Below are 26,711 nucleotides of genomic sequence, written 5' to 3' on the forward strand. Positions count from 1 at the left end.
CATCACGGGCCGTTCTGATTTGCACTCCCGGGTACTTTCAGTGGGAGTGCAGGTGGCGGGGTAGTTGCTAGGTAACAAGGGCGGCGGCCCCGGGAGTGTCCTCCCGCCCCGAGCGCCCTCCAGCCTCCAGGTCCTCCCGCCCTAAGCGCCCAGCAGGAGCGAGCGGAGGGCAGAGCGGCCGCGGGCCCATCACCGCAGCCCGGTTCACGGCCCGACCCGCGGGGAAGGTGGCGGCGGCCCGAGCGCAGGCAGTGCGGGGAAGACGGGCCCCGTTGGCACAGGGGGGCGGTGCCCAGGGAGGGAGTACGGCGGCCCGCGCCCCTCGCCCGCCGTCCCGCGGGTGCGGAGCCGTTTACGGGGAGCCGCAGCGAGTTCCGCAGGACCCTTCGGGCCGCCCCTCCGCGAGGGGGCGGCGCGTGGGTCCGGGGGCCAGGGGCAGGGCCGCGGCCGGGCGCTGAGGCCGGTGCCCGGCCTGAGCCGAGGGCGGCCAGCGGGGAGCAAGACGCCGCAGCGCGGCCTGCAGCACAAAGCTTCCCGCGAAACTGACGTAGCGCGGGGCGGCCGCGCAAGCGCCGCCCTCGGCCGCGCCCCTCCCCCGCGCTCCCACTGCTCCTCAGTGCGCCGGCGTACTTTCCCTCCTCCCATTGGCCACGGCGCGGCGGCGCGCGCAGGCCGGCGCGGTGCGCACCCCGCGATTGGCGGGTCGGCGGCGGGCGGGGGTGTGTCCGCGTCGCACCCCGCCTCCGGCTCCGCTCGCGGTGGTGCGCGCGGCGGCGGCGGCGGCGGCGGCGGTGGCGGCGTCGGCGGCGGTGGCGCGTGGCAGGTCCGGCGGGCCCGAGGCGGCGGCGGCCCGAGCCCGGCCCAGCCTCGTCCCGCCTGGCCCCGACCCCGGCCCGCCGGCCCGGCCCACCCGGCGCGCCGCGGCGCCGCCCCGGCCCGGCCCCGGTCCCGGTCCCGGCCCGGCGCCTCCCGAGGGAGCGGCGCCGCCGGCCGAGCGCAGGCCTGGCCATGACCGACTTCAAATTGGGTATCGTGCGGCTCGGCCGGGTGGCCGGGAAGGTGAGCGGCGCGGGGGCGCGGGGCCGGGACGCTGGGCTGGGGCCGCGGGGTCGGGGGCTGCGGAGCCGGGCGGGCGGGCGGGCGGGCGAAGGGTCCCCGCGGGCAGCACAGCGCCCTTCCGAGGCGGCAGGACGGTGTGCGTGCGTGTCGGCGCCCGCCAGCCCGTCGTGGAGCCTCGCGCGGGGTTCACGCTGCCGGCGCTGGCCGAGTGCGGACGGGCCTCGATGGGCCTCCCGGAGCAGGGCCTCCCTCTGCTTCTCTCCCTTACCTGGCCCCGCCCTCCGCGGGTTCGAGGCCGGGGCTTCCTGGCACCTGTGGGCATTGAGGCTTGGCTGTTTCCAGGAGCCGGCCGGCCGTGCAGCTGCTCCAGCCACGGACCTTACCCTGGATGGGAACCCTGTTCCCATCCCCAGCGGCGGCAGCTCCTGGTGGGAGACAGGAGCAGAGGCAGTCAGAAGAAGGTAAAACCGACTTAGATCTTAGAAGGAGGCTCCCCGAGCAAGAATGAGACTAGTCCGTTTGGGGGGCCGTTTCCTGCCTTTCCTGCAAGAGGAATGTGGCTTTTTTCCTGGGGAAGGGTGGGCTCCCCATCGGCTCCGAGACCTTTTCTTACTCGGTGACTGGTTGCATTCGGATCATCCTTTAAAACTTATTTGGAACATTTCAGAAGAAAGCTAAACAGTTCAGTGAGCACCTGTGTACTGCCACCCATCCTAATAAATAAATGTTTTCGAGGCCTTCTGTATGCCTTGTCTCACTCCAGGGCCCCTCTGTTCCCAGGAAGCCCCAGTCTCAAATGAGGGTCAGCAGCACCTGAAACACAGCTTAGAGGTTAGCCAGTCCAGGGGCACTTAGGGCTTAGGCGCGTATGGATGGGAAGTGAAGCCTGATTCCTACTTCTCTGGGACAGTCTGGAGTGGGAAATGACCACCTGCCTTGGGGGTAGGGTACTTGGTGCCCCTCACCTGCTAGCCTCATTTAACCTGAAGGGGCGGTTTCTGTTACTAAAATTTTACTGTGACCCTGAATGTAACATTGCGAAACGTGGTTAATTTCCAGACGAAGTACACACTGATAGATGAGCAAGATATCCCGCTGGTGGAGGGCTACTCCTTTGAGGTAAGGATGGCTGTTTCTCTATGGGCCTGCTTTCAGCCAATGCTTAAGGAGGGTCAGGAGGAATGGGTTTTACCCTGTGATGTTGGTCCTCTCCCACTTTCACCCTGGTGCAAGTAGATCCCATTGTGTGTGTTTGTGATGATGTTCAGTTGGATAAGCCCTGGCTCCCTAGGGGACTGTCCAGTGCCACCTCATGTTTCTTCTGGCTTTGGCCCAGCGTTCCTCCATCCCCCATCTTCCTGAGCTCCTTGCCTTTCACTCTTCTCTGTGGGATGAGCTTCTGTTCACCTGCCCATCCTCACCTACCGGCTCCTCCACTTCAGAAATCCTTGAGGGCTCTGTGGACCCACTATGCTTTATCTCAGCCCTTTGTGTTTTTACAGTAAGGGTGGCCCTTGAACAAGAGTTTGAACTGCACAGGTTAACTTAGATGTAGGGTTTTTTTTTTTTTTTTAATTTTTATTTATTTATGATAGTCACAGAGAGAGAGAGAGAGAGGCAGAGATACAGGCAGAGGGAGAAGCAGGCTCCATGCACCGGGAGCCTGACGTGGGATTCGATCCCGGGTCTCCAGGATCGCGCCCTGGGCCAAAGGCAGGCGCCAAACCGCTGCGCCACCCAGGGATCCCGATGTAGGGGGTTTTTGATAAATATAGTCTGTTACTGTAAATATATTTCATCATGACTTCTTTGAAAACGTTTTCTTTAAGAATATAGCATACGATATGTCTCACATACAAAGTTTGTGTTAATCACTTGTTTGCCTCAGTAAGGTTTCTGGTCCAGAGCAAGCTATCAGTGAAGTCTCCGGAAGTTAAAAGTCCTATGTGGATTTTCACCTGTGTGGGGGCTCTGTACCTTACCCTACGTGTTTAGGGCTTAGCTATTAGTTACTTGTTCAAGGGTTTGTTTTTCTCACTGAATTGTGGGCATTTTCTAAGAGTAGGAAAACTTGTCTCTTTATGTCTACAGTGTTTTGCAGAGTGGTTTGTGGAGTATATCGGGATATAGGGCTGGCTTCTCATGTCTGGGAGCCTCTGCAAAGCCTGGGGTCCCAGAAAGAGGCCTCATATATTTGCTCTAGCTTGTTTGTTTCACTTCACTTCTTTAATAAAGTTTGAAAATGTAGCTGAGACCTGGAGGCTTTTTAACAGACCATTTCTCTCTCAGGCCCGGATGGAAGTAGATGCAGATGGAAATGGTGCTAAGATATTCGCATATGCCTTTGACAAAAACCGAGGAAGAGGGTCAGGAAGGCTCCTTCACGAGCTGCTGTGGTAGGTGTTTATGAGCTGCTTGTTCCTCATTTGGGTACTGCATGCAGCAACCTGTCCCTGTTGACAGAAGATGTGTTATCGGAGTCATGCTCCCCCCACCACCCCTCTTGTTACCTTTGGATCATTGCCGCTGACCCAGAGGAATGGCTCATTTGCATAGCGTACCACTAATGGAGCAGTCTAAAAGTGCACTTTCTGCTCAGGCACTTGTACCGGGCATGGCTCTCTCTGGGGTAGGGAGGAGTCTGCTCCGTCCACTGTGTTCTTGCTGAGCCTGTTGGTGGGATGTGAGGAATGGTCTGCCTCCTTGTGGCGTCCACGGTGGAGTTTCAGAATGCTTGGAACTGCTCAGATGGGGTGTTCTCTAGGCTGTGTGTTTGATGGTTGGGGGCTCCATCCTTGGCTTTTTACAGCCCAGCTCTCAAATCAAGGGCCTGAACTGTCAGCATGGTCCATCTTGTTTGACCACAGACTGACTGACATACTTGGATTTCTCTCAGCAGCCTTGTTCCTGATGCTCTCTGTCAGTGTGGTGAGGGGCCAGTTCAGATCCCACAGCTGAAGTATTTAGGGAGGCCTGAGGTGGCCGATTGCAAGAGTTGTCTGTTTCCTAGGGAGCGGCACAGGGGAGGCATTGCTCCCGGCTTTCAGGTGGTACACCTCAATGCTGTGACTGTGGACAACCGCCTGGACAACCTGCAGCTGGTGCCATGGGGCTGGCGTCCCAAAGCAGAAGAGACATCCAGCAAACAAAGGTGGGTCTCATTCAGGGCCTGCTGAAGCCAGTAGAGGTGCCTCTGGGGGAAAGCCCTCCTCCAAGCCCTTGTGTTTTTATTTCTTAAATATTCTATTTATTAGAGTGTGCAAGTGAGCAAGAGCCAGGGGGTCGGGGGGCAGAGGGAGAGGGAGAAGCAGACTCCCAGGGAGTTGCAGGAAATTCTGTGTAGGGCTAGATCCCAGGACCCTGAGATCATGACCTGAGCCAAAGGCAGGTGCTTCACCAAGTAAGCCACCCAGGTGCTTTGTCCTCCAAGCTCTTAATAACAAGAGGAGCCCCTGTGTCTGTTCTGATGCTTCTGTAGACATGGAGACCTTAGTTATTTTACCTCAAAGTGTGGGATCCCTGTTTTTTTCATGGGGATACAATACTATTTTGATGGTTATTTTTTTGGGTTGGTTTTCTAACATTAGCTCTAGTGGGAAGAAGGGTCGTTTGGGCCGGATACCTGCACATAGGCATGTTTGCTCTGTGCACCTGAGAAAAGTTGGAGATCTGTATCTCAGGATGCCCCCTGCATACACATGTCTTTTTTTGTCACACTCTTTCGCTAAACATTTAACGTAAACAGTGGTTTAAAAGAGGCAAGACATGGGGCACCTGGGTGGCTCATTTGGTGAAGCATCTGCCTTTGGCTCAGGTCATCATCCCAGGGGTCCAGAAATTGAGCCCCACATCCGGCTCCCTGCTCAATGGGCAGTCTGTTTCTGCCTCTGCCTCTACCTCTTAAATAAATAAATAAGTAAATTAATTAATTAATTTAAAAAATCTTTAGAAGAAGCAGGATGATGTATTTTAGGGGATCTGCTGCTTAGCCTCCATCTCTGTGTGGTCCTGAAAACTTCTGCTCAGGACGGCACAGGCATTCCACTTGGCAAGTAGGATGTTGAAGGCAGTTGGCAGTTCCTGTGGCTCCAAGAGCAGCCCAGGTCTGAGCTTCATGGAGCCCTTGGGAAGAGTGGGAAAACCAGCAGGATGGGAGTTGGGAGCTGAAATGCCAGGATGTTCCTGGCCACACATGCATCATCTGTGGGGTCACAGGGGCTCTCTGGGGTTTGTGCATGTCTTGAGCCTCTGGGAAGGTGGTGTTACCCACAGAATCAGTGTCCACGGATCCACCCTGGGTTTTCCAACATGGATGTGTGAACAGAAGCAGACAGGTCTCCTACCGCTTACTGCATACCTAGGGGGCACCATCTACCTCTTCACCCAGCAGTGGATCTGCTCTGTCCAGAACTCTGGGTAATGAAATCTGTTACTTAAGGCCTTTGTGTGACTCATGGTTTGGCCAACCTGTGGTTGAATGTTAACATTAACTCATCTGAACACCTTCTATGGTCATGAAATAAGAACCGCAATTGAGAACACCTGTTTGGAAAAGTATCTGTTATGCCCCAAGCCACCCTGTCCAGTGTCCTCTGCTGGGTTGCGGCCCAGCTGCCCCCATGCTCCCCTAGGCCACATCTGGGAGGCCCAGGATTGAGGCTGGGCTCTTGAGGCTCTCTCCTTTGTGTCATCCCAGGAGCCAACCCAGTGGTGCCATCCTTAGTTTGTCAGCCAAGGATTTAGACCTAAGTTCAGCAGTGGTCACATCACTTGTGGGTCAGAACCAGCCTGAGTGCAGCCTGAACTCTTAGCTGGCCTACAAATTCTGTGTCCCCCATTTCTCTGTGTCCCCCATTTCTCAGCTGGTAGTCTCCATGAAGCTGGTCTTGTGGTGGGAGTCACCCTGTCTGTGAGGCAGGGAATATGGCCCTGTGGCTTTCTCTCAGGCCTGTATCTCTTGCTCTGCTTTCCTTCAATGTGGGGTCTCATCTGTTAGGGGGAAGGGCCTCTTTGTCAAAGTGTTTTTCTCTCTTTCTGCTTTTATTTTTTTATTTTATTTTATTTTTAAAGATTTTATTTATTTATTCATGAGAGACAGAGAGAGGCAGAGACACAGGCAAAGGGAGAAGCAGGCTCCATGCAGGGAGCCTGACATGGGAGTCGATCCCGGGACTCCAGGACCACACCCTGGGCCTAAAGCAAGCACTCAACAGCTGAGCCACCCAAGGATCCCTCTCTTTCTGCTTTTAAAAGCCAGCTGGGCCAAAACTTGCCTGTCTTGTAGGACTTCATCGAGGGCTCAGAACACAACACCCTCCTACATCCTGACTCTCCCCTTTTTCTTTCCTTTAGGAAACTTATTGTAGTGAAATGCATGTAACATTTACCATATTAACAATTTTTCTTTTTTTTAATTCTTTAAAAAAATTTATTTATTCATGATAGAGAGAGAGAGAGAGAGGCAGAGAGACACAGGAGGAGGGAGAAGCAGGCTCCATGCAGGAAGCCCAACGTGGGACTCGATCCCGGGACTCCAGGATCACGCCCTGGGCCAAAGGCAGGCTCTAAACCGCTGAGCCACCCAGGGATCCCCAACAATTTTTCTTTTAAGATTTTATTTATTTATGAGAGACCATATAGAGAGGGAGAGACACAGGCAGAGGGAGACGCAGTCCGATGCCGGACTTGATCCCGGGATCCAGGGATTGCGCCCTGAGCCAAAGGCAGATGTTCAACTGTTGAACCACCCAGGTGTCCCAAACCACCCAGGTGTCCCCCCCCCCCCTTTTTTTTTTTAAGATTTATATATTTGGAAAAAAGATTTATATATTTGAGAGGTAAAGGGAGCACGCATGAAAATGTGCCTGGGCAGTGGGGGCTAAAGGGTCATAAGGCGCAGAGAGAAAGGGAGAGAATCTCAAGCAGGCACCATGCTGAGCAGGAGCTCCATCGCATAATTCTAAAATCATAACATGAGTGGAAACCAAGAGTTGGACGCTCAACCAGCTGAGCCACCCAGGTGCCCCCATCGTAACCATTTCTGAATGGCATCAAATACACTCACATAGTTGTACACTATCCCCACCAGCCGTCCAGCCATTTTCACATTTCCATTGTCCCAAACTGAAATTGTGTCCCCATTAAACATAGTCCCCTCCCCACCCTCCCATTCTCCATGTCTGGGCCTGACTCCTCTAGGGCCTCCTGGGAGTAGAATCCTACAGGATTTGTCTTTTTGTGACAGGCTTATCTCAGCACAATGTCCTCTGGGTTCATCCCTGATGTAGCCTGTATTAGGATTTCCATCCTCTAAGATTGAATGATAATCCTTTATACACCACGACAGATGCTTGAGTCGTTTTCATGTTTTAGCTATTGTGAATAATACTGCCATAATGTAAGAGTGCACATGTCTCTGTAGGACTCTACCTTCGGTTTGTTTGAGCACATGCCCACCAGTGGAATTGCCGGATCATATATTGCTGCTTTTAATATTTTGAGGAACCACCATAGTGTTTTCCACGGTTGTTGCATCATTTTAAATTCCCACCAACAGCGCACAAGGGCTCCAGTTTCTCCACATCTTTGCCAGTACTTAGTATGGTCCGGTTTTTGTTTTGTTTTGTTTAAAGGAATAGTCATCCTAATGAGTATGAGGTGATATCTCATTGTGGTTTTGATCTGCATTTTCCTGATGATTAGTAATGATAATACATTTTTCAAGTGCTTTTTGGACGTTGGTCTGTTTTCTTTGGAGAAGTGTGTATTCTGGTTTTTGCCTATTTTTAGAGATTTATTTATTGACAGAGAGGAAGGAGAGAGGGGCAGAGGGAGAAAGAGAATCAAGCAGACTTCCCACTGAGTGCGGAGCCAAACGTTGGGCTCAACCTCACGACCCTAAGGTTGTCACCTGAGCTGAAATCAAGAGTCGGATGCTTAACCAACTGAGCCACCCAGCCTCCCATTGCTTATTTTTGTTATTTTATTTATTTATTTATTTTATTTTATTTAATTAAATTTAATTTATGAGAGAACACCAGAGAGACAAAGGAAGCATGAGTTAGGGGGGAGAGGGAGAAGAGACTACTCACTGAGCAGGGAGCCTGATGTGTGGCTAGATTCTAGGACTCCGGGATCATGACCTAAGTCAAAGGCAGATGCTTCACCAGCTAAGCCACCCACGTACCTTCCCCCCCTTGCCTATTTTTAAATTTTTTTTTTTTTTCTTGTTGAGTTATGGAAGCTTTGCATGTATTCTTTCCTCATTTTGTGTGTTGCCTTGTTAGCTCTGTGGATAGTGCCCTTTTTTTGTTGTTTTTCTAAGTAAGCTCTAGGCCCAACATGGGGCTTGAACTCCCGACCCTGAGATCAAGAGTTACGCACTGTGCTGTACCAACTGAGCCAGTCAGGTGCCCTGAGGTCCTAAGTTTAGGTGCTTGATCCATTTTGAATTACTTTTGGTATATAACCTAGTCTCTCAAGGCTTGGCCCCCATGGGGGTGGTAGGTTGAAGGGTGTGTTAACCTGTTGTTTTGCTCTTGAAGGGTGAGTGGTGCTTCCTTTGTGATCTAGCACCGTGGGGGCTGCTGGGGCCTGCAACTGCCTCCCAGCCTGTGGGTGTGGGGCCTGTTAGGGCGCCTCAGCTCTAGCTAGGATCAGGGAGGATTCTTTACTTGCAGGCTTCTGGTCCACTGAGGACCTAGAGCATATACAACATCAAAGGGGAGGCAGACCAGCTGGGGCAGAAGCAGGTGCCTTTGGGGCCATGAGCAGAGAGAAGGGCTGCTAGGCCTCACTCAGGTGCCTGTCCTGAGACTGCAGGCCCAGATTTTGGGAGACTGATGAGTAAGGTAGACCTACCCCCGCTCTGTACCTATACACACAGATAAGCCATGTTATGTAGTAGGAGTGGGCCAAAGAAAAGTCACGTTGTAAAAGCTGAGCCATGATGTCACGTCATTGTCATATCCCTGCCTTGGCTGTCTGACCGGAGTGTGCTGAATCATCTGCTTTTCTTTTTAAGGGAGCAAAGCTTATACTGGCTGGCGATTCAGCAGCTTCCCACGGACCCCATAGAAGAGCAGTTCCCTGTCCTGAATGTGACCCGGTACTACAACGCCAATGGGGACGTGGTAGAGGAGGAAGAGACTTCCTGTACCTACTATGAGTGCCATTACCCTCCCTGCACGATGATCGAGAAGCAGGTACCAAAAAAAAAAAAAAGAGAAGCAGGTACAGGTGTTGCCATGAGTGCTGGCTCCAGGCTGCCACACACCCGCTGTCCTAGCCCCCTGCAGACTCCCAGGTCTCTCTGAGAGCCCCCTCCAGCAGCTTCTCCATTGCAGTGGCTGTTCCCTCCAGCCTCATGCATGGGGTTGCTGGGTCCTTTCTGCTTGAGAGGTAGTGTTTTCCCTGGTGTGATCATGAAGCCATGGTGGTTCTGTGTGTCCTTTCAGCTCCGGGAGTTCAACATTTGTGGGCGTTGCCAGGTGGCCCGGTACTGTGGCTCCCAGTGCCAGCAGAAGGACTGGCCTGCCCACAAGAAGCACTGTCGGGAGAAGAAGCGCCCTTTCCAGCACGAGCTTGAGCCAGAGCGATGACCGGACTTCCAGATATTCCTTGGGCAAAGCAGACCCAGACTGGTAGCTGACCTGGAGGTGCTGAAGAAGCCAGTGACGCGCACCCACGGCAACTGCCACAGAGGCCCTCTCGTCATGGGTACTTTGTGTGGGCACAGCTCTCCCCTCAGTGTTCATCTCCAAGCAGAGACAGCTGGGGAGGCTCCCACCAGGACGCTTCTCATTATTTATATGTTAATATGTTTGTAAACTCATGTACAGTTTTTTTGGGGGGAGGCAGTGGGAGGGTTAGAAATTACAAATAGAATCATTTGCTGTAATTCTCAAATGGCAAACGGTTGGGCCACATGTTTAAAAAAGTCTAAAAAGTGTCACATAGTGGAAGCTTCTCCTGGGCAGCTGTAGCCCCCTGCAGCTCCATGCGTGGCCTGCATGGGGTCATACCTACAAGGTAGAGTAAAGGGGTGGAATCATCGAGTGCCTCAGCCGTTCTGTGCTGTCCTTTTTGCCCTTGATGCTGTTGAGGTTTATTTTTAAGTGAATTGAGGTGGTCTGGGGGTGGGAGTGGAGGTTGCCTTTATTCCTGGGCTGAGAGAGAGAGACGGGGGAGGCAGGGTACTTGAGACCCAGACCTGTGCTTATCTTGTGTAGGAGTTGCTGGGGTAATGGAATAGGCGGTCCTGTTAGTGGGATGAAATGTTCTCAGCCTGGCACAGATAAATTCTCACCTTTATTCATGTGCTGACTGGTGGATCTTCTGCCCAGCCAGGTTCCTGAGGTCCTGCCTGTGGATTAGAGTAGTCAGGGTGAGTGAGTCTGCCTCCAGGGAGCCACCAGATGTCTGAAAGCTGGGCAATGTCTTGTGCACCTTGCAGAACCACATTAGGGCAACAAGCCAGGCTGTGCACCTGCAAGCTTACTGGTCTCCAGAGCCAGCCAGCCAGACTGCTAGAGGCTTTATTTCCTCAGAGAATGAAGTCTGGCCATCCCATGCCCCATGTTGGTCCCAAGGATTCCTGCTACACTTTACCTCGTGCAGCTTTTCCACCATCTTCTAGTGTGTTCCTTCTGCCTTGTGTGTTCTCTTTGCTTTCCCTGACTTGGGACAGCTTCAGTTTGTGAGTTGAGCTTCTGGTAGGTTCTTTTGCAGTCTTTGGGGAGTCCTTTTGGGCAGTATGTCTTAGAGAGCAGGACTCAGGAAATCAGGCAACATACAGGGAGCAGGAGGGCTCAGTTCTAACTCTTAAGGGAGGGTCTCTCAAGGTGAGAGAACCCCACTTGCTCAACCCTTTGCCAGTGTGTGAGTTAGATGCAGCCTATTTTCTAGGTCAAGGATATCTTTGCTCTGTAGGTGAGTTCCACTCTAGGTCTCTCCAGACCTTAGGTTGAGTGGTAATTGGGGCTCAGAAACCTCTTGGGGAGGGAATATGTGTGATCCTGAGAACCAGTCTCACAGATAACAATTGTCTTGAGCTCTTGGAACGTTCCCAGGGCTGGTGTCCCTCCTGTTTCCAGAAGCCAGCGCTGGTCAGGACTGGGGTGGGGGGGGTGGGGGGGGGGACTGTGTAGGCTCTCACGGGGTTTGGGTCATCTTCCAGGTACAGGGCCTTGGGTGTGCTTTCACACAAAGGCTCCAGGATGAGGATGCACCAGACCATAGACTATGGTTCTTGCCCATGTCCTTTGTGTCTGGGCACTTCAGTCTGTCTGCATTCTCTGACTAGCACATGTTGTCCTGTGGTCACTTACTCATCAGAAAATTACATTGAAAGGTCTCAGCTGACCTGTAGAACACCACACCAGGTCCTGACACATGGTTGGTTTCTTCCATGTCACATGATTCATCGGGAGTGGCCTTGGCCTAGGGACTGCTGTCCAATGTGGCTGTTTCAAGCAGGTGCTGCAGCTGGTAGCTGTTCCCTGATTGGGCTATGCCCCTGTACTGTGTGTTAGAGACACCCCCCCCACCCCCAGGTCTGTGCTGGTGAAAGGCTCTGGGTGGAGCTTGGAAGGTGGCTGTAAGGGTCCTAAAGTTGCACATGTGGTGGCTCTCCCCTTTGCTCACATCACTGCCATGTCCCCTGGTATGGACACTGTCAGGAAGGTACTATAGGATCCATAGGCTGTTTCCCCTATTTGTTTCCTTTGTCCCTTCTCTGATACCAGCCCCTGGTTTATTTCTCCTCTGATGGTCCCAATCTCTTGATCTTTGTAGCCATACATCTGAGAGTATGTTTAACATTCAGATGGTGAAAATAAGGGGCTTGTTTGGAGTGTGCTATGTGGAGCTGCTTGACTTTTTTTTAAGATTGTTTTAAAAGATTTTATTCGTTTATTTGAGAGAGAGCGAGCGTGAACGAGGAGGAGTGGCAGAAGGGGAAGCCGACTCCCTGCTGAGCAGGGAGCTCAACATCAGGATTGATCCCAGGACTCTGAGGTCATGACCTGAGTCGAAGGCAGAAGCTTCACCAGCTGAGCCACCCAGGCATCCCTTGACTTAGACTTTTTTCTTTTAAGTTTTTTGTTTTTGTTTTTGTTTTTTTTTTAAATGTAATCGTACACCCAGTTGTGGGTCTCAAACTCATAACCCTGAGATCAAGAGTTGCATACTCTACCAACTGAGCCAGCCATTTCAGAAAGTCCTGTTGCTTCCTGACCCTTTTCTGTTGCTCGGTATTTTTAGCCAAAGTCCTACTGCTAAACCACAGTTGAGTCCCCAGGTATCTACATAGATTTCAGTGTCACCATGTCCAGCTACCTGGGGCTATCATAACAAAATGTCATGAAATAGATGGCTTAAAACAACAATGTGTCATCCCACTGTGGAGGTCAGAAGTCCCAAATCAAGGTGTTGGCAGGACTCTGCTTTCTCTGAAGACACAGGGAAAGGTGTGTGTGTTCCAGGCCTCTCCTAGTTTCTGGCAGTTTCAGGTGTCCCTTGCCTTGTGGATGCATAATACCAATCCTCTGCTTTTACATTCTCTTCCTTATGTGGGTCTGTCCCGCATAGGGAACAGATCACCCCTTCCTAAAGACCCCAATCATATATTGGACTAGGGCTCACCCTACAGACCTCATTTTAACTGGATTACCTCTGTAAAGACCCTGTTTCCAAATGTCACATTCAGTGGTGCTGTAGGACAGGACTCCAGCATATCTTTTTGGAGAGACAAATTAAATCATCCTTAATTAACCATGTCCAAAACTTGCCTTCCCCAAACCTATTCTGTAGAGTATGTTAATTTTCTTGAATGGCAGCAACATCTACTCGAAGTCTCCCAAATCAGATTGTGGCTGTGCCAGGTGTCCTCCCTTTCCTTTGGGCCCAGATGCTGACCCTGCAGAGGGTCCACCTTCCTGCCCACCACCCCAGCCGGCGAGAATCAGGCACCCCCGGCTGTCCCTGGCTCCTTTCTCTGCTGTGCTAGCGGGCGGGCCTTTGCATCCCTGGAGCATCCGGCAGCCCTCTAGGATGGACATGAGGGACAGGGCAGCATGGCCCAGCCCCTTGGGGGCCAGCCTCCGACCAGGCTCCCTGAACCTCTGGGTCCTTTGCTCACCCTTACTTACATGCCCAGTTTCTCTCCTCCTAAGAGCCCAGCTTTTGTGCGATTTCCTTTGGACACTCGGCTGTCCCCCCACCCCAGACACTCGCGTCTCCCTGGAGGGCCGGATGTGCGCGCTGGTGCCGGGACCCATAGGGGGCGCCCGGGCCTAGCCCGATGCGTGGCCACGGCGGCCGGAAGTCCCGCCCCGGTGTCCCGGAAAGGAGGGAGGCGACGGCGGAAGTAAAATATTGGACCCCTTGGAGCTCAGCGCTCTTCTTGCCGCTCCGAACGCAATCCCCGCTCTCACCGCCGACCCCAGCCCCCACCCCGGCCGCGACGCCCCCCCGCTCTCACCGCCGACCCCGGCCGCGACCACCGCTCTCACCGCCGACCCCGGCCCCCACCCCGGCCGCGACCCCCCCCCCCCCCGCTCTCATCGCGGACCCCAGCCCCCACCCCGGCCGCCACCCCCCGCTCTCACCGCGGACCCCAGCCCCCACTCCGACCGCGACGCCCCCGCTCTCACCGCCGACCCCGGCCGCGACCCCCGCTCTCACCGCCGACCCCAGCCCCCACCCCGGCCGCGACCCCCGCTCTCACCGCGGACCCCAGCCCCCACCCCGGCCGCGACCCCCGCTCTCACCGCCGACCCCAGCCCCCACTCCGACCGCGAACCCCCCCCCCCCGCTCTCACCGCCGACCCCAGCCCCCACTCCGACCGCGAACCCCCCCCCCCCGCTCTCACCGCCGACCCCAGCCCCCACCCCGGCCGCGACCCCCCCGCCGTTCTCACCGCCGATCTCAGCCCCCACCCGGACCGCGACCCCCGCTCTCACCGCGGACCCCAACTCCCACACCGACCCTACTCTCACCGCCGACCTCAGCCCCCACCCCGACCCCCGCTTTCAACCTGGCCTCTCCACCCCGCCTTCGCCGCCCTGTCTCCGCTGCGTCTGCGTCTGACACCTGGGTGACGGGAAGTCGCGTCCGGCTGCTGCAGGCGGTGGACACGGAGTACACCGCGGACTCGGTGGAGTGGTGCCCGCTGGAAGGCTGCAGGCACTTGCTGGCCTGCGGCACCTACCAGCTGCAGAAGCCGGGGGACCAGGCCGCCGACCCTGAGAGCAAGGTGCGCGGTGCCCTCCTGGCCTCAGGCCGCTGTCTAGGTCTGCGCTCCCCACGTTGCTTCTTGTGTAGGAGAGGTCCCGGGAGGCAGAGCCGACCACAAATGTCTGGCCTGCGGTGGGGAAGGCTGGAAGAGAAAAGTCTGTAGAGTCACACAGGAGATGCAGATGTGACATTGGCCTTGTGGCCAGAGGGGGCGTTAGAATGGGCACTTTTTTCTTTCTTTCTTTCTTTCTTTCTTTCTTTCTTTCTTTCTTTCTTTCTTTCTTTCTTTCTTTCTTTCTTTCTTTCTTTCTTTCTTTCTTTCTTTCTTTCTTTCTTTCTTTCTTTCTTTCTTTCTTTCTCTTTCTTTCTTTCTTTCTTTCTTTCTTTCTTTCTTTCTTTCTTTCTTAATGTAAGTAAGCTCTACACCTAAGGTGGGGCTGGAACTCACAGCCCTGAAATCAAGAGTTGTATTCTCCACCAACTGAGCCAGCCAGGCACGCAAAGTGGGCATCTTGAAAGCCCCCTGTGTACAGGTGTGGCTCTAAGTTTATGGATGAAGCCTAGAGCAAAGAGGAAATGGGAATTTGAAGGAGCCATACCTAATCTCTTGAAGGCGTCTGTTCAGATCCAGACCAGGACACTTTTAAGAATAACTGGCACTCCAGCAACAGGTCCTAAGCCAGGACCTTTCCAGGGCAGATGAGTCCTGTTAGCCCTCTTAGAAGGAGCATTCTAGGGGGACCTGGCTGGCTCAGTGGGTAGAGCATGCGATGCCTGATCTCAAGGTCGTAAATTCAAGCCCCACATTGGGTGTAGAGATTAGTTAAATAAAGCTTTTTTTTTTTACAAAAGGCATTTTATGGGCAGCCCGGGTGGCTCAGTGGTTTGGTGCCACCTTCAACCCAGGGTGTGATCCTGGAGACCCGGGATGGAGTCCCACGTCAGGCCCCCTGCGTGGAGCCTGCTTCTCCCTCTGCCTCTGCCTTGTCTGTGCCTCTCTGTGTCTCTCATGAATAAAGTCTTTAAAGAAATAAAAATAAAAAGGCATTTTATGCTGAGTCCAGCAGAGTTTACCTTCTTACACATTAATTGTATATGAGACAAGAGACATTTCTCCAACTTAGAGATCAGGGGTGCTGCTTCCAGGCAGAGTTTTTTAATTTTTTCTTAAGATTTTATTGCAGGGAGACAGAAAATGAGCAGGGGGAGGTGCAGAGGGAGAAGGAGAAGCAGACTCCCCACCGAGCAGGGAGCCCCATGCGGGGCTCCATCCCAGGACTCTGGGATCATGATCTGAGCCACCCAGGTGCCCCCAGAGTTCTACAGTCTTGGCACAGCTTTTCTTTCCCTTGATTCCTTTCCCCATCCTTTGGGTTCCTCAGTATCTTTTAGGGTAATCAGAATACATCTGTATCTTTTTAGAGCGCACCTGACCTTGATGAGCCTCAGATCCGCTTAGGTCGTCTCTACTTGTATAGTTTTAATGAGGACAGTGCTGCTTCCCCCCTGCTTGAGATCCAAAGGAGGGACACTTCTGCAATCCTGGACCTGAAATGGTATAACATTGATAACAATTCCTCTTCTCTGGAATTTGTCACGAGTGTATGTTCATTTAATCAGGGGAGGCTGATGCCTGTCAGCATTCGATAGGATGGAGAAATGTCTGAACTTTTTCATTTCTTTATTGTCCTGCCCACCTGTTGGCACTCAGAGGGTACGGTAGACTTGAACTCCTTTCGTTTGCCAGTTTCCAAGGCCTAGGGTTGGTATCAGTCTGAGATTTGATGCTGGTTTTCTGTTCATAAGCTGGGGAATCTTGGGACAGAATTGTAGGCTACAACCTGGTTTGGGTTTGAAAAAAAATTTTTTTTAAGATTTTACTTATTTATTCATGAGACACAAAGAGAGAGAGAGAGAGAGAGAGAGAGAGAGGCAGAGACACAGGCAGAGGGAGAAGCAGGCTCCATGCAGGGAACCTGATGCAGGACTGGATCCCGGGACTCCAGGATCACACCCTGGGCCGAAGGCAGGGGCTAAACCGCTGAGCCACCCAGGGATCCCCTTAGAGCTGAAATTTAAATAATAAGTTACTGAGGTTCATAATGCTCTCCTGTTTTCCGGGCATATCCTGTGTTCTGACTGGCGTATGAATTCTCTCCTCAGGTGCCACATCCCGGTGGCTGGCCATGCCCTCTTGGGTGTGGCAAATGCTGGTGGGTCCATTGAACTGCTCCGCTTGGTGGGATCTGAGGTCAGTAAGTAAAGCCAGGAGCTGTGGGAGGTGGAAGGCATCTGAATGGAGAGGATTTGGGCATGAGGTTTTGCTGCTGCAAACCTTTTTGTAGCATGGTTATGTTCAATGGCAAACTTTATCAGAACACATTCTAGCCTAGCATGCAGTCTATTTTACGTTATTGGGTTTGCATCTAACTCTGAGAAGAGGTCACCTTTTGTGTCAACAGGGGAAGGGCTAGTGGCAGGGTATTCATTCACCTGTCCATGGACCAGCATTCTTAGGTTGATGATGCTGGGGCCCAAAATAGCAATGAATTTCCTATGTGAAAGTGGTATTTGTCACCCATAATTAGGAAGGCATATGTTTCCCATATGGCTTTCTCAGAGCATTTGGTATTGATCAGTACCATACATTTGCAAAATGACTACATCTGATTGTTGGAGGATCAAGAGAACAGGGAAGTGAGTAAACAGCCCACAAGACCAAGCCCTGACTCAGTGGGAGGGACACACCCTAGCATAGGTGTGCAAGTGAGGCTGGAGCAGGTCTGCTTGCTGTTGGAGTTACAGCAGCTGAGGGCTGTGCATAAAGGGCCTTGCTGCCCGGTCTCAGGAATAAGGGAGGAAATACTTTGGGAAAGACTATGGGCCCCTGAACCAGATTCTGGCAGGAGCAGAGAACCCCCAGAGTGGACTCTGAGGAAGCAGCCTGCTGGGAGCCTTTTGAGAGAGTTAAGCCCTGTTCAGGTTGCCAGGGTAATAAAAAAACTTACCTAATCTTAGAAAAGAGAAATGTTTAATGGCTAGTTGTGGCTTCTGAAAAGGAAACTAAAGGAAAGATCCTGTTGTAGCTGTCCCTGAAGACAGTGTGTCCCAACATCCCTTGAGGTCCGGAGGGGTGGGGAGTGTGTGCCCGTGGTGCTTCCTGGAGCCCATGTAGGTGGCAGGACTGTGCTGGGAGTGCATGGACAGCGAGGGGGTCTGAAAAGCAGAGAGACCAGTTTCCCCTGAAGCCACATGTGTGGGAAAGTCCTCCTGTGAGTGTGTGAGCTCCTGGAGAGCAGGGGCAGGCCCCCAGTGCCTCCCGTTCTGCGGTAAATGAAGGGCTAACACACTTGTTCATCTAGCAGTAGATGAGGGAGTGATGGCCCCTGAGGAGTTGTCGTCTTTCCAGGTTTCTGGGCTGTTTCCCTTCAGTACTTAGTGCCCCTTTCTCCCCCCACTGGAACCCTCCCCCCTGGGACCCTCCCCCCACTGGAACCCCTCACCTGGACCTCTTCCCCCGCACTGGAACCCTCCACCCTGGGACCTTCCCCCCACTGGTACCATCCCCCCCAACCTGGACCTCTCCCCACCCACTGGAACCCTCCCCCATCTGGACCTCTCCCCCACACTGGAACTCTCCCCTACCTGGACCTCTCCCCGCCCACACTGGAACCCTCTCCCCACTGGAAGCCTCCCCCCACTAGAACTCTCTTCCTACTAGACCGCTTACACACTGGAGCTGGTTTCCTGCTTTGCCCTGGAGAGGCAGTGCCTGGCCTTGTCTCTGGATTGGTCCACCAGGAAAACTGAATGGTAAGGGTTGGTGTTGGTGAGCAACCCCAAGTCTCTCCTCTGAGGATGCAAGAGAGGGTTGAAACCTTGTACCAGCCTTGATGGCGGCTTCCCAGAACTGGGAATATCACTACCAGTCCTAATCTAGAAAGAAAACGTTCCAACCTTTCAGATAAAAGGGATGATGTTTTCATCAGGAGAGCTGACACTGGTTTATTTTGACAAGCTAAGTGGTAGTTTTTGGTTTCTGCCAGATGCCGAAACTCCTTCACAGGCACGTCCACATACCAGGTCCGTGGAGAACTTCTCCCATGATAGGTCTTGGGTGTCACCAGTCAGGAACCAGAAGAGGGTGATGAGTGGGTTAGTGAATACATTCAGCTGGCTTACTCTATTGGTTTCCTGTGTCTAGGGCCAGTGACCAGCCCTTGAAAATCATTAGCAGTGACTCCAAGGGGCAACTCCACCTGCTAGAGGTGAATGAGGCGGGGCCCAGGCTGCAGGATGTGGCCTCGTGGCATGCCCATCACTTCGAGGCCTGGATTGCTGCTTTCAATTACTGGCAGACAGAAATAGTTTATTCAGGTAGGTATTTCTCCCCATGGGGGAGGGAGGGAGCGGGCAAGCGTGGCACATGGTGAGGCCGTGACTCCGGACGTGTTGGCTTCCTTTGTGAAGACCCTTTGTGGAGACAACTGTAGTTGCTATTCATTACTTAGCTGTCCCTTAGAAAGTGAAGTGCACTTGGCTGCAGGCTTGGGGTCTTGGATACCCCAGCCCCTGTGTTGGAGTAGCAGGAGCCCTGCCTCCTGCCACTCTTGGTATCTGATCCCTTGCTCCAGCTGTGAGAAATCCAGAGTTCCCACATTTTTCACTGCTATTTCTAGGCCCAGTGTTGACTTTGTCATGTTGGATTTCCAGTTTGTCTCCTGTCTTTTGTTTTTTTTTTAAAAGATTGATTGATTCATTCATGAGAGACAGAGAGAGAGAGACATAGGCAGAGGGAGAAGCAGGCTCCATGCAGGGAGCCTGATGTGGGACTCGATCCTGGGTCTCCAGAATCACGCCCTGGCCTGAAGGCAGGCGCTAAACCGCTGAGCCACCCAGGCATCCCCCAATCTCCCTTTTTGGATAGTTTACCTTCCTGAAGAAAAGCCCAAGAGACGGGGGATCCCTGGGTGGCTCAGTGGTTTAGCGCCTGCCTTTGGCACAAGGCACGATCCTGGAGTCCCGGGATCAAGTCCCACATTGGGCTCCCGGCATGGAGCCTGCTTCTCCCTCCTCCGGTGTCTCTGCCTCTCTCTCTCTCTCTTTCTCTCTCTCTCTCTCTCTCATAAAGAAATAAATCTAAATCTTACATAACGGGCCCAGCTGTTTTCCACCCTGTTAGGACTCTGCTCCAGAAGCATCACCACCTGTCACTCCCACAGCTGCCCCTCCTGTCTGTGCACAATGTGGCCCTCATGGTCAGCCTGGGGCATGATCCTGGAGACCTGGGATCGAGTCCCATGTTGGGCTCCCTGCATGGAGCCTGCTTCTCCCTCTGCCTGTGTCTGTGCCCCTCTCTCTGTGTCTCCATGAATAAATAAATAAATAAATCATCTTTAAAAAAAAAAAAAGGTCTCAGGGCCTTGCAGACCACAGGAAGTGCTTTGGGTTTTGCTTGGAATGAAACAGGAGCACTATCAGGATATTGAGCAGAGAGAGGGATGACATTTTCTGACTTGTGGAAATAGACTGTGAGGAGGTCAGGGCAGAGCCTGGAGGCCTGCATGTAGGTGGTGGCAAGATGGCCTCAGATCACTCTGGAAGCAGTGCACAGGAGGGAAAAGTGGTAGGACTTGGGATGTATGTGTGCAGGTGGGTCAGGATCATCAGGACATCCTGGTGCACAAATGTGGGTGTGAGACAGAGGAGAGACCGGTGTGTAAAGACCACAACCAGGCAGCCTGGGTGGCTCAGCGGTTTAGCACCGCCTTCAGCCCAGGGCATGATCCTGGAGACCTGGGATCAAGTCCCATGTCAGGCTTCCTGCATGGAGCCTGCTTCTCCCTCTGCCTGTGTACTCTACCTCTCTCTCTCTGTTTCTCATGAATAAATAAATAAAATCTTTAAAAAGAAAAAAAGACCACGACCAACTTCCTCTGTGCATCTGCCATGGGATGGCAGCTGATACCAAGGCTCACCTGCAGGCATCATACCCAGTGCGCTGGCTCTGCTGGTTGACTTGTCCTGTTTGTAGTATGCTCGGTAAGTATCTGTTGGAGGGGCAGGTAGTTGAATGAAAGGTAGATAGGGGGTATGGGTAGGTGGGTATATGGAAGACTAGGTGGATGGATGGATGGATGGATGGATGGATGGATGGATGGATGGAGAGGTCACACTTACCTGTTGTTCTTTTGCTTCTTTTCATCCTCCCTGTTTTTCAGCCTTGCTCCCTTCCTTCAGGATACCCACCAGCATCCTATACCTTATGATTGCTTTTCTTCAAAGATTGCTTGTGAACTAGGGGGCCAGCTTCCCCTTTCTTCCCATTTTTTCAGTTCCCTAAGACAAGCACAAGGGTCGTTTTTACTGCAGGGTTACAAAGGGTACTTCCCTTTAAAACACATGGGGGTGTGCAGAAGGTTCCAGAAACATAAGAAGTGCTCATGTTCACTGTGTCCTGCATGTAGTTCCTGTTCGGAGTTCTTTGATACAGCAACTTTGGTTTGTGAAAGCCGGGAACAATGATTGCTGGAGCCTAAAGAGAGGGCAGTTGAGCCATGTTGTAACCTGGAAATTCTTCCCCTAACCTCTTGGCCTTCTCTTTTATTCCTGTAGCCTGAGCCCCCCAGCCTTTCCTGTCTCCTCTGCAGGCACCCTCTTCTAGTCTGAAGACAGTTCCAGCACAGGGCTCTTCGTGGGGCAGCCTAGAACCTCCGGGAAGTCATCACAGGGGTTTCCTCACAGGTGTAAATACTCTCCCTTGAGAAGTGGCTGCTTCCTTTGTCAGTGGGCATTTCTGTCTCCACACAGGTGGAGACGATGGCCTCCTGAAGGGCTGGGACACCAGGACACCTGGCACATCTGTGTTCACTAGCAACAGGTAAATTATCTAGGGACCAAACCTCCTGTCCCTTCCCTGTGGACTTTGCACTGGAGACGTGCCCCTGTGGGGGTGCTTGCTCAGCCCTTGCACTTTTGCCTGTAGACACTCCATGGGTGTGTGCAGCATCCAGAGCAGTCCCCATCGTGAGAACATCTTGGCTACGGGAAGGTGAGTCCCTTAGGGTTGGTTCACAGGCGTCCATCTTCTCCCTGTCACTTCCTTTCCTCATGTTGACCATTGCCATGTTGTTTAATTGGACGACTCTCATACCAGAGTGTAGGTACCTGGGCTTGGGGAAAGGAGACTTTGTCCTAGAGGAATGAGTGGCGTGGGCTTCCCTGGGAGATGTCCCCTGCCACCCAGGGCCTTGGGGAATAAGTGGGTGTGGGCTTTCCTGCGTGATCACTGTGCTTGATGGGTTTCAGCTATGATGAGCACATTCTACTGTGGGACACTCGGAACATGAAGCAGCCATTTGCAGACATGCCCACACAGGGCGGAGTGTGGAGGCTCAAGTGGCACCCCTTCCACCACCACCTGCTCCTGGCAGCCTGTATGCACAGTGGCTTTAGGATCTTCAACTGCCAAAAGGCAATAGGTGGGTAGGGGCCCCACGCAGCCAGGCCTGGGGTGGGGGGTGCCTGGCTTCCTGCCCCATTGTTCTACCAGGCCCTTCCCCCAGGCACCACACCTTCCTAGGTTCACACCCTCAGTCTCAGCAAGGTGGGTGTCTGGGCCAGCTCCTAGCCTCAGTCTCCAGCACTCTGCTCCTTAGCCACTGTTCTTACATAACGGGCCCAGCTGTTTTCTGCCCTGTTAGGACTCTGCTCCAGAAGCATCACCACCTGTCACTCCCACGGCTGCCCCTCCTGTCTATGCACAATGTGGCCCTCATGGTCCCATGTTCCCAGCATGCCACAGCCCTCTGCTCACATTCTCTGGGCAGTGCCTGGCAGTGGTCAGACTCTGCCATGCCTGAGCTACACGAGGGGCTGGGGGGCAAGAGCAGCCCTGGGGGTTGCACTTTAAGTGCTACGGTGGGTTCATGGCATTGCCAGGGAAACCATGGCCTTTCTCTAGCCAGCAATTCTTTATTGTCAGAACTTTCTCAGGGCACCTGCGGGGCTGAGTCGGTGAAGTGTCTGCCTTCAGCTCAGGTCATGATCCTGGGGTCCTGGGATCAAGTCCCACATCAGGTTGCCTGCTCAACGGGGAGTCAGCTTCTCCCTCTGCCTCTGCTGCTCCCCTTGCTTAACACTTTTCCTCTGTCAAATAAATATAAACAGGTAAAGTCTTTAAAAAAAAAAAAAAAGAATGTTTTCACATTTTTTTCTCTTTTCTCAAGCCCCCAGTGCCCCCCTCCCTCCTTGTCCACACAAGGAAGTGTTTAGAGACACCAGCTCACCAGCACCTCACCAGCACTGTTCTGAAGGCCTGTCTCTGTGGAGCTGGGCTAAGCTCCAGGGCTTCCTGTTCTGCCTTCCGTCCCCCGTCTGTCCCGCATCCGTTCTGCTAGTTACACCAACATGCTGTTCTCATTGAAAACCATGTGAGGGCTTCTTTTTTAATGTGGGTATTTACAGTGATCAGTTTCCCTCTGAGCACTACTTTCCCTGGATCCCAGCAATTTTGGGAGATGGTAGGTTTTCATTCATCTCAAAGCACTTTCTAATTTCCCTTGTGATTTTTTTCTTTGACTCATTAGTTATTTATGAGTTTGTTGTTTAATTCTACATTTTTGTGACTGTCCTAAATTTATTTATTTATTTTTTAGATTGATTGATTGATTGATGAGAGACGCAGAGAGAGAGGCAGAGACACAGGCAGAGGGAGAAGCAGGCTCCCTGAGGGGAGCCCGATGTGGGACTTGATGCCGGGACCCCAGGATCATGCTCTGAGCAGAAGGCAGACGCTCAATCACTGAGCCACCTAGGCGTCCTCCTAAATTTCTGTTACTGATTTCTATTTTTATTCCTTTGTGGATTCTTTTAAGTTTATTGAGAATTGTTTTGTGTTTGTGGTTGGGTCTCAGAGAGCAGTCTATGTGCTCTTCAGAAGAGTGTGCTCTGTGGCCGTGGGCGGAGTGCTCTGCAGATTCTGTTCAAGTGTTCTGTTGATTTTCTGGCTGATTGTTCATTATTTTTTTATTTAAAAAATTTTTTTAAGTAATCTCTACACCAACATGGGGCTGAAACCCACAACCCTGAGGTCAAGAGTCACCTGCTACCTGAGCCAGCCAGGTGCCCCTGGTGGCTCATTATTTTTATTATTTATTTAAACATTGTTTTTTTTTTTTACTTATTTGAGAGCGAGGGAGACAGTGTGTGGGCACGCATGCACATAGTGGGGGAGGGGCAGAGGAGAGGGAGAGAGACAGTGTGTGGGCACGCATGCACATAGTGAGGGGAGGGGCAGAGGAGAGGGAGAGAGAATTTCAAGCAGACTCCTTTTGAGCAGGGTGCCGGGCATGGGGCTCCATCTTACCCCTCAAGATCATGATCTGAGCTGAAACCAAGAGTTGACACTCCACTGACTAAGCCGCCCAGGCGCCCACACTGGTTGTTCATTATTGGAAGTGGGATAGTGAAGTCTTAAACTGTCATGGTTGAATTACACATTTCCTCCCTCATTCCTATTCATTTGTGCTCATGTGTTTTGGGGCTTTGTTGTTAGGTGTATGTTTATGATTGCAATTTTGTATGTTGTGAGGATCCCTCCTCTTTTAGTAACCGTGTGTGTTAGAGAGTCTATTCTATTCCCTCTTAGGGTTGCTGTCTGCATGGTGGTGCATCTTCACTGTCTTTGGCTTTCAGTCTGCTCATAGCTTGGAGTATGAAGTGTGTCTCCTGCACTGGTTGTGGATTGTTGTCAGCATTTTGACATTCTGCCTTCCTTAGTGTGCTTCATCAAGAGGCCCATGATGCCACTTTGTCTCTTTCCTGCTGATAAGGTTAATTTGGTCACCTGGTTAAGGTCTCCTCTGGGTTTCTTCACTATAAAAATATTTTTTTCCTGTGTAATTAATAATAATTAGTCTGTGGTTAGAGTGGTTGAGCCTTTGTTTTCATCAGACTTCACTCAACCCATTGATGATTCTTGCCTGAATCAAATTACCATAATTGCAAACTGGTGGTTTTCTATTATTTTTTTAAGATTTGTTTATTTGAGAGAGAGTGTGCATGGGTGCGTGCAGGGAGGAGGGGCAGTGGGAGAGGGAGAGTCTTCAGCAGACTCTGTGCTGAGTGTGGAGCCCAGCAGGGGCTTAGTCCCACAGCCTTGAGATCACGACCTAAGCCAAAACCAAGAGTTGGGTTCTTAACCATCCAGGAGCCCCTATTATCATATTGTCTACATTTTAAAATTAGCACTCTTTTATAAGGAAGAGCTTTCATTTCTTCCATATATCTGTATTTATTAACTGCCTGTCTAGATGCATGAATTTTTGTTACTCAGTGGGCCATAATGTGTTACTGTCATTTACTCATTATGTTTACTTTGTCCTAGAGTTTTCCCACGAAGCCCCCTGAAGCCGTCTCCTGTGTCCTTTTCACGTGTCCCCACTGATTTTTGAGTACTTCCTCGATTTTTGGCCACCAGGCCTTCCAGCTGGTGACAGTTTCCTAAGTTCACATCCCCAGCTCACCGGCCCCTAGTTTTCTGTGGCTGCTCTTGCCATCCTTGGCCTTGCCCTGGCCTCTAGTACTTCAGGTGTGGAAACACCTTGTCATTTTTTTCTGGTCAAATGTTGCTTTCAAACCTTCCACAGCTGGACTTCCTTCCAGTCCTGCCCTCCAGCCTCAAAGTTGCCATAGCAACTCACCATAAGGAAAACTGCTTAAACTCTTTGGTGACTCCTTTCCAAGCTCAAACCCAGACTTTATGGAGCATACAGAACTCTGCAGGATTTTGACCCTCCAGACATGTCACAACTCCCTGATGGCATTTCAGCCCTGGTCATGTTTGTGGCTGCCCAGTGGTGTCCTGTTCTCTACTTTACATATGGTTGTTCTCTGTTTCTCATGCATCCCTGTCTCTCCCAGCTGGCTAACTCCTTTGTCCTTGGCTTTGAAGTCTTAACTCAGAGACTTTTGCCAAGTACTCTCCAACTTGGAAAGGTACCCTGGCCCATGTGCTTCTGTAGCCAGACTGATTCATCTGAGGCATGCACATGCACTCACTATAAGATGAAGGTGTGTTTTCTTCTCATCTGTCTACTTCTCGAGGATTCCTTTGTGTGATACACGCAACACTGGTTGCTGACAAATGAGTGGCTGCTTTTAGCAGTCTCCCTTTGAGAATAGGCAGGGCCTCTTGTTTGGGAGTGATAAGATCAACCCTGGGTAACATTGAATCTCCTGTGTTCTCTCACTCCAGACGAGAAGCAGGAAGCCTGCACAGTCTCTGTGTCCCACACGTTGTCCAATTCATTGGTATATGGAGCTGACTGGTCCTGGCTCTACTTTGGCAACCTGTCCCAAACCCACCAGTCATACCACGTAGGGTCCTCTCCCTGCAACAACTCAGGAGCCAGGGCAGCACATCTCTGTAGCATGAAGGCTGTATACCAGTCACCAGCACCCTCTCTTCATCATTTAGCAGAGGATGGTGAAGAGGATCACTCCAAACTGAGAACTCTTCTCCAGCCACTCACAGAGGATATGGTAAAGAGTGGCACCCGGCTGCATACTGCAGGGGCCAAGTTCTGTGACCGTGACCTCTATCTGGAAGCAGTGAACTCGGATGCTGACCTCTTTGCTACTTGCTCCTTTTATGATCATGTTCTTCACCTCTGGAAGTGGGAGAACAGCTGAGCTAGGGAAGAAGTTGGTTGATTGAAGTCATAAAGACCATTTCCACAGATAAACCCAAGTGCGACTTTGGTAAAGTGCCCTCAGACCATCTCATTGAGTTTTCCTGTATTCCACAGGTGACTAGAGGGTTTGGTGCACCTCAAGGGCTCTACAGTGTCAACGGTCAAAGAAGCTCTTGGCTTCTCTGAAATAAACCTTATCCAAGTGGTGACTCTGCCTAAGAGCAAGAATTGCTAGCTGTTGTGGGAGGGAAGGGTCTTGGTTCCCAACTCAAACTGTGTCTTGTGGGAGTTGGACATTCAGTTCTTCATACTTTTTTTAAGCAACTATATTAACTAAATGAAAGTCTGCTTTTCATAAAGCTACCTAACAGTTTTATATGAACATTTAAAAAGATCACCTCATCACAGCACAGTAAGTACTTGTATTAGCCTCCTGTGAGAATAAGCAAAGGGAAACGTGTGCGCCATTGAGCTGCCTTAGCGTGTCATAGACTTGAAATACATTGGATCAGTGTGGTAGATTTATCCCACTTACCCCTTGTGGCTTTAGTATCCTTAGGGGCTTCCGAAGCCTAGACACAGAGTAGTTCCAACACAACTTGAGTTTGTGACTCCTCTGACTGCCAAACTTAATTCTGTGTTTCTGGAAAACACAGTAGGAGTGTAGGCCAGCGTGGAATTTGTCAAATGAGTATATACAAATATAAACAGGCGTTCTG

The 26,711-nt window shown here is 51.9% G+C and overlaps 2 protein-coding genes across 2 annotated transcripts; both read left to right on the plus strand.

Annotated features, from left to right (window-relative positions):
- Positions 1-811: 811 nt before the first annotated feature.
- On the plus strand, positions 812-10,123 carry ZMYND19 (zinc finger MYND-type containing 19). Its single transcript, XM_072748017.1, has 6 exons — positions 812-1,059; positions 2,119-2,178; positions 3,349-3,455; positions 4,070-4,210; positions 9,083-9,263; positions 9,516-10,123. Exons 1-6 carry the CDS (start codon positions 1,009-1,011, stop codon positions 9,657-9,659), a joined length of 684 nt encoding a protein of 227 aa, XP_072604118.1. The 5' UTR covers positions 812-1,008; the 3' UTR covers positions 9,660-10,123.
- Positions 10,124-14,056: 3,933 nt separating this feature from the next.
- DPH7 (diphthamide biosynthesis 7) lies at positions 14,057-26,201 on the plus strand. The gene is made up of 8 exons (XM_072748018.1): positions 14,057-14,315; positions 15,719-15,852; positions 16,460-16,547; positions 18,501-18,673; positions 21,107-21,176; positions 21,282-21,347; positions 21,605-21,777; positions 25,554-26,201. Exons 3-8 carry the CDS (start codon positions 16,483-16,485, stop codon positions 25,988-25,990), a joined length of 984 nt encoding a protein of 327 aa, XP_072604119.1. The 5' UTR covers positions 14,057-14,315; positions 15,719-15,852; positions 16,460-16,482; the 3' UTR covers positions 25,991-26,201.
- The last annotated feature ends 510 nt before the right edge of the window (positions 26,202-26,711 follow it).

The sequence above is a fragment of the Vulpes vulpes genome, chromosome 2, assembly GCF_048418805.1.
Source record: "Vulpes vulpes isolate BD-2025 chromosome 2, VulVul3, whole genome shotgun sequence".
Classification (NCBI taxonomy): domain Eukaryota; kingdom Metazoa; phylum Chordata; class Mammalia; order Carnivora; family Canidae; genus Vulpes; species Vulpes vulpes.